The sequence below is a fragment of the Acanthamoeba castellanii genome (genome assembly GCF_000313135.1).
Source record: "Acanthamoeba castellanii str. Neff unplaced genomic scaffold scf7180000082784, whole genome shotgun sequence".
Lineage (NCBI taxonomy): Eukaryota > Discosea > Longamoebia > Acanthamoebidae > Acanthamoeba > Acanthamoeba castellanii.
In genome coordinates this window covers 1-13,106 of record NW_004457387.1, presented here as the reverse complement: position 1 = coordinate 13,106, position 13,106 = coordinate 1, and the positions used below count along the sequence as shown (strand labels likewise).

Here is a 13,106-nt window from a genome sequence, read left to right as displayed (position 1 = left end):
CTCCTTGCAGGTACGCGAAGGCATTGGTCGCAGCAGACTGTGCGCCCACGGCCGTGCGCCGGCCGCGCCGACGAAGTCCGCCACCGTCTCGTAGACGTCCGTCCCGCTGACGAGCTTCTGGGTGTTGCGCTCAAGGTTCGCTCGGCTCTCCTTGGTCAGCACCTTGTTGGGCGCGATCACGTACAGCGCCGGCAGCCGCTCCTCAAGCGGGCTGTGGAGAAGAGAGGAACACTGAATGTGAGTAACGTGGTGCACCATCATCACAGAGAATTGGCTTGAATCGGCGTACCCGTCCTTGGTGACGTGTTGCTTGCCGTAGCCGATGCCGTGGTCGGAAGCCAGCACCACGATCGTGTTGCCGTCGGAGAGATAACGCGGCAGCTGTTCTACCAGATCGTTGTCCATGGTCCTCACGATCCTCATCGATGGCTCGTGCCTGAACACATGCCGCGTTGGTCAGACGGAGGCAAAAAGAGACAAAGACAACGTTTAGCGAGAGTCGAGACGAACCCTTCGGCAAAGTCGAGGTAGGTGAAGCGAGGCACGCCGGTGTAGGTTTCGTGGAACAAGAGGCCAGAGTCGAGCACGTACTGATGAGCATAGCGAGCTGCAACACAGACGATCGAAACGATCATGTTAGGCGATTGAAAGACCAGGGCCACATGATGTGATGTCAGTGTCTTAGGCGTGTGACCGTACTGCTCAAACAGTGTTCGGAAGAGGAAGCGTGCATCTTGTAACGGTGGTCACAGTAGATCTCCTGGAAGTGCACATCCGTCCAGGGCCGCGACACAAAGTCGTCGTACACGAACGCCGCCGTCCTGTCGGAGTTGAAAACTCGGGTTAGACCTTTGGGAACGAACGCATTTGCCGTGCAGGCGTGAAGACGTATGAAGCGGGAGAAAGGTGCATACTTGGAGCACATGTCCCTGGCCGAATAGGTGATGTAGCCCTGCTCGGACAAGACGTCCCACATCCACACGCCCTTCCTCTCGTTCACGCGGAGCACCTTCTGCTCCTGGGGGAAGGGGCTTCCATCGAAAAACGCCTGCACAGTGCACACAACACACACGCCACGTCAGCATTGTCACAGGGAGCTGTAACGTAGCAGGTGTGCTAACAAGTTCTCGAAGCGTACCTGATCGTCCACGAAAGGGTAGCCAGAGAAAAAGGCGTAGCGGTTGGGCGGCGAATAGGCGCCGAGAGTGCCGAAGAACTGAAAGTCGAACACGCTGAATCGCTGCCCGGGCTCGCTGTTCAGGTTCTGGAAGAACTGGAGCGTCTTGGGCATAGCTGCAAAGTGCAACACCACCGCCACCGCCACCGCCAAAGGAGAAAGCAGATGTCAGATCTTCAGTCTGCCCGCAGCGAGGAACAAAGGAGAGTCGGTCGAACCTCGGACGAATTGCGCGCGAGATACGGCGTCGATCATCATCACAACGACGTTCGGCTGCCGAAAAAGTCAGAGTGTACGAGTGAGCGAATACGTGATGGGCGTATCGAACTCGGTATACACTGGGACTGACACAGAGGGGAGGTGGAGAGGTACCTTGATCGAAGAAGAGGAGAGATTGCGGGCGAGCACCTGCTCGTAGGCCTTCTCGTTGGTCATGGGAACCACCACGAGCTCCTCCAGTTCCTTGCACTTGAACTTGACATATTGGAGACTCCCCACTGTCGACCACGCACTGGTTAGCCCTGTGTCGTGTGCGCGTGCGCGCGTGTGTGCGTGCGTGTGCGGTGTTTACCTTGCGGAATGGTTGACAGCGAGAAGAGCTGATCGGGCGCCACGGTGCGAGTCTCCTTGGCCCAGCTGATGGTGGCCGGCTCGTCGCACTTGGACAGGAGTAGCCGACCCCTGTCGCGCAGCTGGTACCGCCCGCAGTTGCCCCCACGGCAGCAGCCCGCAAACGGCCGCCCGCCCCAGAAGTCCTTCTTGTAGTCCAGCGCCTGCGGCAACACGCACTGCCCGCCCTCCGACTCCTCAAGCCCATCGGCCTGGGCCTTCTTCCTTCGTGCCTCGCCCTCCTCCGTCTCGGCCTTGAGGCGCGGCAGCTCGATGCCCGTGCTGCTCAAGTTGATCGAGTCCATATTGTCTTGTTGTTGTTCGTTGTCGTTTTTGTTGTTGCTGTCGTCGGGGCCGGAGCCCGCATCGTCGCGTCGTGTGTTGTAGTAGTTCTTGGCCCACTTGGTGTAGCCGATCTCGGGCGGCTTGGCGGCGCCCTCTACTTGGTCCTCGGGCAGCGGCATCTGCTGGCGCAGGATGTCGAGCTGGCCCTGCAGGTCCTGCTGCTTGGTCTGCAGCTGCTCGATGCTGCGCTGAAGCTCGACCCGCTCTTGCCGCTCGCGAGCGTAGTCGGCCTCGAGGCGATGCAACGCGCGGTCGTCAGCGGTGGTTGGAGTGGAGGCGGAGGCCAAGGAGGACATGGAGAGGAGCTCGAGCGCGCCCAGTCTCGATGTGTCTGCGCCTTGCGGCGAGGCGGTGAAGAGCGTAACGGCCCAGAAGAAGAGCACGCCCACCACCACCAGCTTGAGGAAGAGCTTGTAGCGGGAGCCCGACGTAAGATGTCTCATCCTTCACTTGTAGTTTAGTGGATCGTTGTAGTGGGTGCCGGGGGGGCAAGGCGTAGAAAAAAAATCAAAGAAAGAGTAGAGAGAGATGGTGGTATATAAGAACAATGGTGGGTAAGGGTTGAGAGGTTCTTGCCGAGCTCGTCCCTGGTGCTTTGTGTGTGTGTGGTTGGCGAGGGTGGGTCCGGATAGTGGTGGAAACCAGGCGAGCACTCGCCCCCCTCCCCCGTAGTACACCAGTTCGACCAATGAGGCGCGGCGTGAAGTCGTTTTGGCCGCCTATGGCACGTGAGCTCAAATTTCCCCGTCGGCAAAACACTCTGTTACCGCCGGGAATTGGCGGCCCTTTACCCGAGAACTTTGAATTCCAGTGTCTCTGGAGAATTCACCGAGATAGGGGCCGACTGATTGGAATTCGAAGCAGGTCGATGGCCATCGACGCCGCGGGGCGCTTGGTGTTGCGGGCCAAGTGTGTCAATGTCAATGAGTCAGGTGGTTGGGCAATGTGGTTGGGCGTCATGGTTGGATTGGGCAACAATCTCAGAAAAGGCCACCAAGAAGAAGAAAGAAAAAGCAACTTTTTCTGTAGACGCTGCATGGCGCAGAAGCCATTTACCTGGACGAGTGCCCCGTGCAGGGTGCTGCGCAGCTGACTACACGCCGTGCTTCTTGTGTGGTCAGTGGGCCAGCCATGCACGTTCGGTCGTCCGCCACGCGTATTCGCACCTGCAGCATTCATGCCGGCAGTGTCTGTACCCCCCTCTGGCCGACTTCGCGCCTCGCCCCTCGCGCCTCCTCCCTCATCGCAGTTCCCCTCACCTCTCCACCGACCCCGTCTTCCGCCTTCTTCCTCCCTCTTTGCCCTCAGCTGCCGTTGCTGCCGTTCCCTCGATTTGCAGCGACCAAGGTGAGCTTCGCCACAGTGCGCGGCTTCTCGAGTTGGAGCCCCGGCCGCGCAGTGGGCAAGACGCGCTGGCTCTGGGCCAACCAGCGCCGCTCGGGGCGGTCCGACAACGGCGGCGCGGTGCCGTCGTCTTCGTCGCCGCCGCCTTGGCTTCGCCTCCGCTCCGACTCGCCTGGCGGACCGCCATCGCCCCCGAAGCTCGAGGGATCGCAGCTGCAGCGCGCGGTCAAGGTGGTGCTCCTCACCTTCACCTATGGCCCGCTGCTCTACATCACCCACCTCCTTCTCCCCACCGGCCTCCACATGGTTCGTTTATTTATCTATTTATTACCATTTACAATTATTAACCAGTTACTATTTATTATTTATTGTTATGGAGTGTCAAGGTTTGTCCTGACGGTGAGGTGCGCAGGCGGGACTGCCGCAGCTGGCAACGACCGATTGGACCGCTACGCTGGTGATTGTAGGGTCGTTTCTGCTGCCGCTGCGTACCGTCTCCCTGCGCCTGCTTCCGGCGTTCGTGCTGAGCGCCGCAGCCTTCGAGCTCACGGCTGCCGTCTGTCAGTCACTGATCAAGGCCGAATACGCCACTCAGGCGAAGCGCAGGTACTACTCACTCACGGTTCTTCACCAGCGCGTGTGCGGTGGTGTGCGTGTGCCGTGTGCCGTGTGCCGTGTGCCGTGTGCCGTGTGCCGTGTGCCGTGTGCCGTGTGCATGTCATGCGATTTCTTAAACTGAAGGATATATGGGGCAGTGAGGGATGGTGGAACAAGCTGTTCGGTGGGTACACCCTCGAGTACAACACCGAGCACGACGTCTACGAATACAAGCGGCGTGTTCTCTTCACACTTCTCGGACTGTACGCGTCTTCGTTCCCTGTATTTTGCTGTCGACCTGTGTCTCTGTGTCGAGATGTGACCTTCACACATTCTATCTATCTATCAATCTGGCTGGCCTGACGTACGCCGGCGTTCTTTCTCTCTCTATCTCTCTCTCTCACACAACACACCCAACAGTGGCCAGCAAGCAGAGGGTCCTCTGTTGGCCTCTCTTCACAACAACGCCCACTGCGCTGCTGGTACGACCCCTTTGCAGGTCTCAATAAAATATAGAAATATATATATTTTATATTGTCGGGTGCGTGACGGGTGGTGTGTTCCGTGTGCGCGCGCCCACACAGGAGTGGTTGCCGTCGGCAGTCGGCAAGCCGCCACCCTCCGGGAAATAAAGCAGTACCTCCTCACCGGCGATGCCCGCTCCGAGGAGGAAAAGCTCGCCGTGGTACGGGCCAGCCTGTGCCTGTGAGACCGTGGGGTGAGTCGTTAACTTGTTGTCCTCTTCTCGTGGTGGTGGAATTGCATCAACGATCAGATCGAGCACGAGAAAGGCCATGCCGACACGAGGTCGTTCTTCGACGTGCTCGACCTGTACATCGCCCACGTATTCCTTCAGGCGTGCTTGAAGCCGTCGCTAGGGTGCGTGCCTCTATCTATCTATCGAGCGCTGCGTTAGTCTGGCTGGCTGGCACCTTTCTCACTCTCAATTTCCGTTCCCCCCAGCCTGGTGCTTGCACCCATCTTTGTCGCGAGCGCGTGGACCCTGTCGGCCTGGTGCGCCGAAGCTGTGGCCGATATGCGGGCAGGTAGGTTTCTTGGTGACGCACCACACACACGACACACACACGACACACATGACACATGACACACGTCTAACACTCGCACGCGCAAGGTCGGAGAGGCTTGTACGTCAAGCTCACGGAATGCGCCGTGCGGCTACAGCGCAACACCGGCGAAGGCGAGGAAGACGCGCATGCGCTGCGTAAGATCTCGCAGGCCCTCGGCCCTACCGAGTCCGTTCACATCGCGCATACCGAAGCCTGCGCCGGCGGCGCGCCCTCGCCCTGCCACGGCGAGATCGGCCCTGGATCGCACCCGCCGGTCGAGTGGCGCTACTACGCCTGGCTCTACGGCGACCGGGTGTACCCCTGGCTCGAGCCGGTGCTGTCGGCCGTGGGCTCGGCCGTCACGCTCCGCCCGCTGATCGATCCGCTGCGGCCAGAGCTCGACGCCGCCGCGCTGCAGCTCGTCAACGAGCAAGCCAACCGCCAAGACGCGGAAACGAAGTGAGACTCAGACGAACGACGAACGACGAAGAAGGTACAAAAAAGCAAGTACTGTGTACGACTCCTACAGCTGAAATGTCATGCCGCTGCTGTCAGTGAAGCTTCCGTCGGAAGATGATGCTTCGACGGCCACCCACGACCGTACCATTGTTGTAGGCCACCTCCCAGCCATTCGCGATCAGCTGCGCCCACCGATCATCCATATATCATTGTGCGTCATCATCGTCATCATTAGCAGCAGCACAACAAGACTGAGGCTGAGCGTTAAAATGGAGCGCACCTCGGTGATGAGTTGTATCTCCTTCTCGTGGACCTTGACCTGAAACTGTGTCTCCTTGAGCTCGGCGATGTCGTCCTTGAGACTCTCCACCACGTGCCACTCTTGCTCCTGCATACACCCACATCAATGCTCAGCCGCACCACCGCACACGCACGACCAACGTTGGGCTCACCTCGTGGGACTCAGACTCGGAGAGTTTGAACTCGCAGTGCTGTTCGGTGACGGACGTGACAAAGTCGGCCGACTTGATCAGCAGCGTGTTCACCGACGTATAGCTCCTCCGCTGTACCGGCCGCGTTTGTGTCCAACACTACAGTTTTTCCAACAACACACGCATTTCAGTATGTGTGTGTCGTGTGTCGTGTGTCGTGTGTCGTGTGTCGCACACGCCGCGTGTTTGTACCCGCCACTGCAGGACGCAGGTGTCCCACTTGTCCAGGTGCTGCGGCCGCGCGTCCGCGGGTAGTTCGATGAGGTAGAAGTTGCACTCGGCCTCGACGGCGCTCCGGTCCATGCCCGGCGGCACGACCAGGCGCCCGGTGCGCAGGAAGTCGAGCACGGGGCCGAAGTGGTGGCCATTGCGGTCCACGAACAGGGCGCCATCGCCGTCGTGGGTCGCCCACTCGCGCGAGCGGTCGAGCAGGCCCGTGAAGAAGTTCTCCCCGCGGCTGCGTAAGGTGGCGGCCGTCGTCACGTAGACCACCCCGCCCACGTTGAGCCTCACCACCTCGCTACGCAGTTCCCCTTGCTGGGGTGGTTGTGGGTGGGTGCTCGGTGGTAGTTGTGGTGGCCTCAACGCCTTCAGCCTCAACCCTGAAGCAGAAGGAGATGACGAGGCGGGCGAGTGCGCAGGTGACGTGGCCGCCCCCGACGAGTTCTCCATCTTCCCCTCTCGAAAAAAGAAATAAAAATAAAATCAAGTAATGTAACTGTTTACGTAAATGTTGTTTTCTATTTCGAATATTGCGATACAATGCAGAGACGTCGGCTTAGCCGCGTGACTGCCTGAGGCCCACCCGACCTCCGGTGGTGGTGATGGGCACGGCCAGTACGGGCTTGGCGGCCTTCTGCGCCGGGCTGGCCTGAACCTTGGGTTGCTGCTGCTTGCTCGCCTGGAGCTGCGCTAGCTCCTGCACGATCCGCAACTTCTCCTTCTTCAGCTCGACCAGCGCCTGACGCAGCTTCTCCTCCTTGGCCTTCACCGCAGCCTCGGCCGCCGCGGCCTCCGCCTTCTTCTTCTCCTCCTTCTCCGCCCTCCTCTTCTCCTCCTCCGCCCGCTTCTTCTTCGCCGCCTCTTCCTCCTCCCGCTTCTTCTCCAGCCCCGCCTTCTTCGCCGGCAAGCCAGCGGCCGCCGCAGCGTTCTGCTGCTTGGGCGACTTCTGGGGCGCGACCGGCTCGACGACGGGCGCGGCGGGCGCGGAGGTCCGCCTGGCGGCGACGGCAGTGCGTCTTCGGTTGCGCATGGTGCACACCTGCGAGCGGGCTCGGTGGCCGCTCAGGCCGCAGTCGTCGCAGAAGGTCGGGCAGTGGCCGATGAGGTGGACCCAGCTGTCGTGCACGTAGCACCGATGAATGCAGTCGTGCTTGAACACGCCGTGGTCGGTGTCGCCGCACAGCTGGCAGAAGGGCCGGGTCTTGAACGGGCACTCGGCCCAGGCGTGGGTGTGGAGCTTGAGCTCGACGCAGCGGGTGCCCCGGCAGCGGTCCTCGCACTGGACGGACCGGTGGAACTCTGAGTTGCACAGCTTGCACCTCAGCTCGACCGGCTTGACTGGCTTTCTCGTCAAGGCCGCAGGCTGCTCCTGTTGCTTGTTACTGTTCTTGGTGCTGCCCATGTTGTTGTGGTGCTGATGATGCTGTGTTGGATGAGATTAGGAGGAGTGCCAGAGGCGAGCCTTATGAGTGAGCACAGGATCCAGATCAGTGAATGCAGCGCACCAGTTTGCCAGAAAGTTAGAATGACCAAATAATTCTCCCTTGACGGAATTGCCCAGAAATATCGAAAAATAAAAAAGAAAGCAGATATGGATGACGTCAGCCGGGGCTGTTGCGAAAGAAGACGATCAGGTGAAAAGGGGTAAAAAGCTTTATGGCAGGAATGTATGTACAAGTGGCACCGGAGGCATTGCGTGTGTGCTGCCTCACTCGCTAAAGGAAAAGAGTGTAGAGAGGTCTCGCTTGTCAGCGCTTAGTGCGAGAACTTGGCGGCCGAGGTGGGCGGACTCGACACCAACGGGGCCGTGCTCACGTTCACCTTTAGGTCGCTCTCCGCAAAGTGCGCTGCAGTTATAAAAGAAAGAAGAAAGAAGACGATAAGCCAAGGTTGTCTTCATGAAAGCTGCCAACACCATGCACCGAAGCAAAGAGTAGTGTGGATGATGACGTACGTTTGTAGGACGGGTGAGAGAGGCCGGCGTTGGGCACGAGCTGCGTGATGCGGTCGAAGAAGGACGAGAGGTCGAAGACGCGCGCATCGCGATTCCAGAGGGTGAGCACGTTGTCCTCACCGCGACGCACGGAGACGCTCACGCCGCACACGTCGTCGCCCGAGGCGGCCATGGCCGGGTGGAACTGCTCGCCGATGGCGGCCAGCAGGACGTAGAGCCACGCCTTGGCCGTCTGGTGCTTGGGCACGCGCACGGAGAACGACCCGCCGCCCACGTTGGCGGCGTCCTCCCATAGCGGCACCACGCCGAGCTTCATGAGGTGCATGCTGTTGCCGGGCCGCAGCTGCATGGGCGACGGCAGATTGTTGTAGTAGTTCCAGAAGTCCTGGCACAGCACAACCACGTCACGGCGTCAGTCACCGACACACGATCAATCAACACGTGACATGGCACGAGCTATGCATGTAACGGTCTGATCATGATGAGAGACGGTGTAGACGTCTATACCTGGACTGAGCCAAAGCCGCCGAGGTTGTGCAGGGCAGCGGCGTACTCTTCGACCGTGCGGCCGGGTCCGATGTACTTGTCGTACCAGAAGGCCCAGCCATTCTCAAGCAGCAAGGGTCCGTCCTGGCCCACCTCCTATGGCGTGCACACAATAGCGCAAGGAAAGAGAGGTCAGTATACCGCACACAGTGCACACGCCGCGCGCGCACACATGACACACGCAGGAACAGGAAGGCTCACCTCTACGACGTAGGAGGAGAGAAGGTCGGTGGCACGGCCTCGCGTGTCGAAGAGGTCCACGAAGCTGAGGCCATCGTCATCGTGTTGTTGCTGCTGCTGCTGTTGCTGCTGAGTGTACAGTTGTTGGGGCTGCTGTTGTTGCGCACGAGCGTAGGGGTTGTAGGGGGCGGCAACGGAGTTGAATTCGTTGCTGTTGCTGAAGTCACCAGCGTAGGTCGAGGTGGAGGTCTCAAACATGGTTTCAACGTTTGATTCGAGCGCGTAGTGAAGGAAGAGGTTGGAGATTGAGGTTGGCGTAAGAAGAAAGGCTGAATCAGAGGGGAGGCTCTAATTCAAAATGCGGCGATTTGATGGGTGTCTCAAATGGCGGCACGGGGGGCGGTCGATCGCCTGACCTGCGAAGGCTTGAAGAGGGACATCTAAGATGTTTGGGGGTAGATGGAGCGACTGCGCGGCTCGTGTGGGCCTGCCCGGCGAGGTGTGGGGCTTGGCGAAAGAGGGAGAGAGATGGCCACAAGTGCCTTGGGCGTCCCGTTTTATGCCCCCATGTTCCTCCTTTCTTCGTTTCTTCTTTGGTCAGGGGGCGCACGAGCCAGGAAGGGCGAGTTTACCACCGGAAATTGGCCAGAAATGTGCAATCCCCGCGGTAAAACCGCAAAATAAGATCAGGACTTGGGCTCACCTGCTCCTGACCGCACACGCACCACCGCGCACCACCGCACACACCACCGCACACGCACACGCACACGCACACGCACACGCACACTACGATTGTAATGGGTTTGTGTTTGATTTTGGTATTCATCGATGCCTTGAAACGTGAAGGGGCGGCTTTAGAGCTGGCCAAGCGCCTTGAACTTGCGTATCTGCTCCTCCATTGGTGTCTCGCGGGCGCGGGTGAGTGGGTCCCACACGTAGTGGTAGAAGAGAGTGTGCAGGAAGAGGAACACCAGGAGCACTGCTACTAGTCGTGTCACGAAGAAGATGAGGGCTTTCCGCTTATCCACCTCGTACTCGTACTCCGTATCCTCGTTTTCCTCCTCCTCCTCTCCTTTGTTTCCATCTTCGCCTTTCTTTCGTTTTACGATTCGCCACTTGCGCTTGATGAGCCAGTGGTCGGACGGCACCTCTACCAGCTCCACCTCCTCTCCATCTTCCTCCTTCTTATTTTCGCTCTGCGGCCGTCCCCGCGCCGGTTCGGCCGCAGTAGTCTGTGCCGCTGCCGTCTTCTCCTCTCCCTTCTCGCCCCCTCCTCCCGCTCCTTGCTTTCGCTTTCGCATTGTTGTTTTTTATTTGTTGTTTCTTTTTCCTTTTTATTTTATTACTTCTTTAATTCTCCAGGGGCTCACAGCTTCTGTATGCGGTCTTTGAACTTGAGGGTTTGGTCATCGGCCACGAGGTTCTGCACTCGGCCACCGAGAGCGTGTGGCAGGGATGGTAGTGGTGAAATGAGCTCATCAGCCAGCCCATTGGGGAAGAGGTGAAGCAAATGTGTACGAGCGTACCGAACGGACCAGCAGGCCGAGGAGCTTGAGGCCGTTGGCTTTGTCTTCGACTCGCGCGCAGCAGCCAAGCATTGCGTTGATGACCTTCAGGTCGGGCTTGATGCGCGCGTCTATGGGAGGTAAAAAGGTGGTGAGGAGCAGTCGAGCGAGAACACTAAAGAAGAAGAAGAAAGCTTGCGCTCGCACCTTCCATCTCCTCGAACAGCTGAAAGGCTCGCTGGGTGAGCGGGTGGTTGATGTCGTTTCGGTAGTTGTACTCCTCCTCCTTGTTGAAGTAGTTGTTGTTCAAGCAATGCACGATCAGGCTTCGGTACGTGCGCAGCCCTGGTTTTAGCGTTGTCTTCCCCGACTGCACAACGCCAAACAAGGTGTGAGTTGCGGCGTGTGGTGTGCGTGCGGTGCGGTGCGTAAACCCACGCACCTCTCGTTGCTCTCGTTCGGCCTCGTGCTGCATTTCCCTGAAGAGGGCCAGGGCTCGCTTGATGCTGGCGCGCTTGCAGGCCAGCTCGATCATGGCATCGTACACGTCCTTGCTCCGCGCGATGCCGTGTCGCGGCATCTCGTGGAACAGCGCCCACGCCTGCGTGTACAGCCAGTCCCCTTTCTCTCCCTGCTGCTGTCGCTTGTTCTCCCCCTTCTCCGCCACGCCTCCTCCGTCTCGGGTGCTAGGGTGGTCGCCGCTCTCGAGCGAATCGATCCACCCGCGCTCTTCGTCGGTCTCGGTGGGCTTCCGCAGAGGCGGGACGTAGGCGTTGGCGATGGCCTTGACCACGGCCGAGTAGATGTCGCCGGGCACAATGTAGTGAGGATGCTTGGTCAGGAAAGTCTCGAGCGCCTGCATGTCCCGGTTCTTCTCGCAGCCGCGCACGAACTTGAGCGCAAGCAACTTGGCCACGCTCTGCATCTCCATACCAGTCCACTGTGCCTCGTCCCTATGTTGCTTGTGCCTCTCCTGTACGCAAGGTTAGAATTAGCGCGCGACACAAGCGACACACACGCACACACGCACACGCACACGCACACACTCCACACACACACACACACACACACACAAGAGCGCGCGAACACGTAGGAATACAGTACCGCCTCCCGCTTGAACAGATCAAACACCTGCAGGGCGCGCGTGGTGTTATCTCGCTTCAGGCACAGGCTCATGAGCTTGAAGAAGGTGGCGTAGTCCGGATCGATGTTGCGCCCACGGCTCATGTCCTCGAGCAGCGCGAACGCCTTGTCGACGTATTGCGCGTTGGCCTCCCTCCGTCTCTGCTTCTCCATCTCGCTCATCTCCCGCTCCTCCCGCTCCTTCTGCTTGCGCTCCTCCTCCTCGCGCTCCTCGCGCTCCCTCTCCTCCGCCTCCCTTCGCAGCCGGTCCTCCTCCTTCTTCCGCATCTCCTCTCGTCGCCGCTCGGCCTCCTGCTCCTCGAAGAGTGCCATCTGCTCGACGTTCCCGGCCCCCTCCCACTCGTCGGTCCATTCCCGATCCCAGTCCTCGTCGACCTCTCCCTCGCGCCCATCCCGGGTGGCGTTGGCCATCCACAGGTCGTCGATCTGGTAGTCGTCCTCTTCTTTCCACTTGCCGGCGAGGACGTCCAGCACCTTCCCGTAGATGGCGGCGTCGAGCGCGACGTCGGGGTGGTTGGCCTTGACGTCTTCGAATGCCTGAAGCGCCCGCTCTTCCTGTTCTGCCCGCCCATATGCTCCTGTCACGTTGCGTTGCATGTAAGCCAACACACACACACACACACACGCACGCACGCGCGCACACGCCACAAGGGTAAGGAAAGAAGCGGACCTATAAGGTGGCCATAAGCGCTCGCGTCCGGTTCCACCTGAGCCCGCTGCATTTCCTTGATCATCTTTTGTATGATCTTTGCATCCGCTTCAATCTCGAAACCTGGACAACAAGACCACAAATAATGAGTTGTGAAAATAATAGAGCTCTAGAAAAGAGTCAGTGCGTACCGCGCAGCATGAGGTCGTAGCTGCGTCTGTCGGGCTTGAGGTTGCCCCGCTCAATATCGCGAAACAGAATGCCGGCCGTCTTCATGTCGTACTGGTTTGATTGCGCGTAGAACGGTTTCATGGTTAAGCCATATCACCAAGCTGGTGTCCACGATGAGGCGGAGGTCGGGCGTACGTGGCGGACGCAGACAGCAATGAGGCTGTTGATGACCTCCAGGTTGGGCCGGATGGGCGGCTTTTCGAGTTTCATCGCCTCCAGCAGTTGAATGGCCTGCTTCACCTCCTCCTTCCTGCCTCCTGCGCTGCCGCTGGAGCCGCGCCTCCCCTCCTTCTTCTTGTCGAACTCGGAGATGCGATGCGCGAACGTGCGCGCGTTGGGCTTGACGTTGAAGGTCTTCTTGAAGTGGGCCACGACGTCATCGATGTCCTGCGTGCGGCCGTCCCTGACGCTGGCCAGCACCAGACAGTTCAGAGTCTCCGTGTCGGGCTTGATCAAGTTGTTGCGCATCCGGGCGAACACGTTGAAGCAGTCCTCGCGCAGGCCCATCTCCGCGAGCGCGTTCATGACGACGTTGTAGTCGCCCACCTCGCCGGCGGTGAGTCGCTGCAGCAGCAACCGCACGCGCG

The 13,106-nt window shown here is 59.4% G+C and overlaps 7 protein-coding genes across 7 annotated transcripts; 1 reads left to right on the top strand and 6 right to left on the bottom strand.

Moving 5' to 3' along the window:
* Positions 1-15: 15 nt before the first annotated feature.
* On the bottom strand, positions 16-2,574 carry ACA1_000590 (uncharacterized protein; the record flags this gene model as incomplete). The annotated part of the gene is made up of 9 exons (XM_004337456.1): positions 16-211; positions 290-436; positions 511-607; positions 700-821; positions 915-1,048; positions 1,139-1,293; positions 1,396-1,450; positions 1,550-1,674; positions 1,749-2,574. Coding segments are annotated over 9 exons (1,857 nt in total), but the record flags the coding sequence as incomplete, so codon positions are not given.
* Positions 2,575-3,262: 688 nt separating this feature from the next.
* Positions 3,263-5,602, top strand: ACA1_000580 (uncharacterized protein; the record flags this gene model as incomplete). Its single annotated transcript, XM_004337455.1, has 9 exons — positions 3,263-3,287; positions 3,471-3,781; positions 3,888-4,081; positions 4,231-4,335; positions 4,493-4,554; positions 4,657-4,757; positions 4,848-4,951; positions 5,036-5,118; positions 5,205-5,602. 9 exons carry the CDS (start codon positions 3,263-3,265, stop codon positions 5,600-5,602), a joined length of 1,383 nt encoding a protein of 460 aa, XP_004337503.1.
* A 60-nt stretch (positions 5,603-5,662) lies between these two features.
* On the bottom strand, positions 5,663-6,761 carry ACA1_000570 (K+ channel tetramerization subfamily protein; the record flags this gene model as incomplete). The annotated part of the gene is made up of 5 exons (XM_004337454.1): positions 5,663-5,718; positions 5,744-5,780; positions 5,879-5,986; positions 6,051-6,161; positions 6,282-6,761. 5 exons carry the CDS (start codon positions 6,759-6,761, stop codon positions 5,663-5,665), a joined length of 792 nt encoding a protein of 263 aa, XP_004337502.1.
* Positions 6,762-6,867: 106 nt separating this feature from the next.
* ACA1_000560 (uncharacterized protein) lies at positions 6,868-7,713 on the bottom strand (the record flags this gene model as incomplete). Its single annotated transcript, XM_004337453.1, has 1 exon — positions 6,868-7,713. The coding sequence occupies one exon, from the start codon at positions 7,711-7,713 to the stop codon at positions 6,868-6,870; it is 846 nt and encodes a 281-aa protein (XP_004337501.1).
* Positions 7,714-8,066: 353 nt separating this feature from the next.
* On the bottom strand, positions 8,067-9,249 carry ACA1_000550 (eukaryotic translation initiation factor 4E family; the record flags this gene model as incomplete). The annotated part of the gene is made up of 4 exons (XM_004337452.1): positions 8,067-8,158; positions 8,266-8,650; positions 8,773-8,907; positions 9,013-9,249. 4 exons carry the CDS (start codon positions 9,247-9,249, stop codon positions 8,067-8,069), a joined length of 849 nt encoding a protein of 282 aa, XP_004337500.1.
* Positions 9,250-9,845: 596 nt separating this feature from the next.
* Positions 9,846-10,292, bottom strand: ACA1_000540 (uncharacterized protein; the record flags this gene model as incomplete). Its single annotated transcript, XM_004337451.1, has 1 exon — positions 9,846-10,292. The coding sequence occupies one exon, from the start codon at positions 10,290-10,292 to the stop codon at positions 9,846-9,848; it is 447 nt and encodes a 148-aa protein (XP_004337499.1).
* Positions 10,293-10,357: 65 nt separating this feature from the next.
* On the bottom strand, positions 10,358-13,044 carry ACA1_000530 (pentatricopeptide repeat domain containing protein; the record flags this gene model as incomplete). The annotated part of the gene is made up of 8 exons (XM_004337450.1): positions 10,358-10,414; positions 10,518-10,627; positions 10,704-10,866; positions 10,939-11,469; positions 11,601-12,199; positions 12,310-12,411; positions 12,480-12,570; positions 12,655-13,044. 8 exons carry the CDS (start codon positions 13,042-13,044, stop codon positions 10,358-10,360), a joined length of 2,043 nt encoding a protein of 680 aa, XP_004337498.1.
* Between the last annotated feature and the right edge of the window lie 62 nt (positions 13,045-13,106).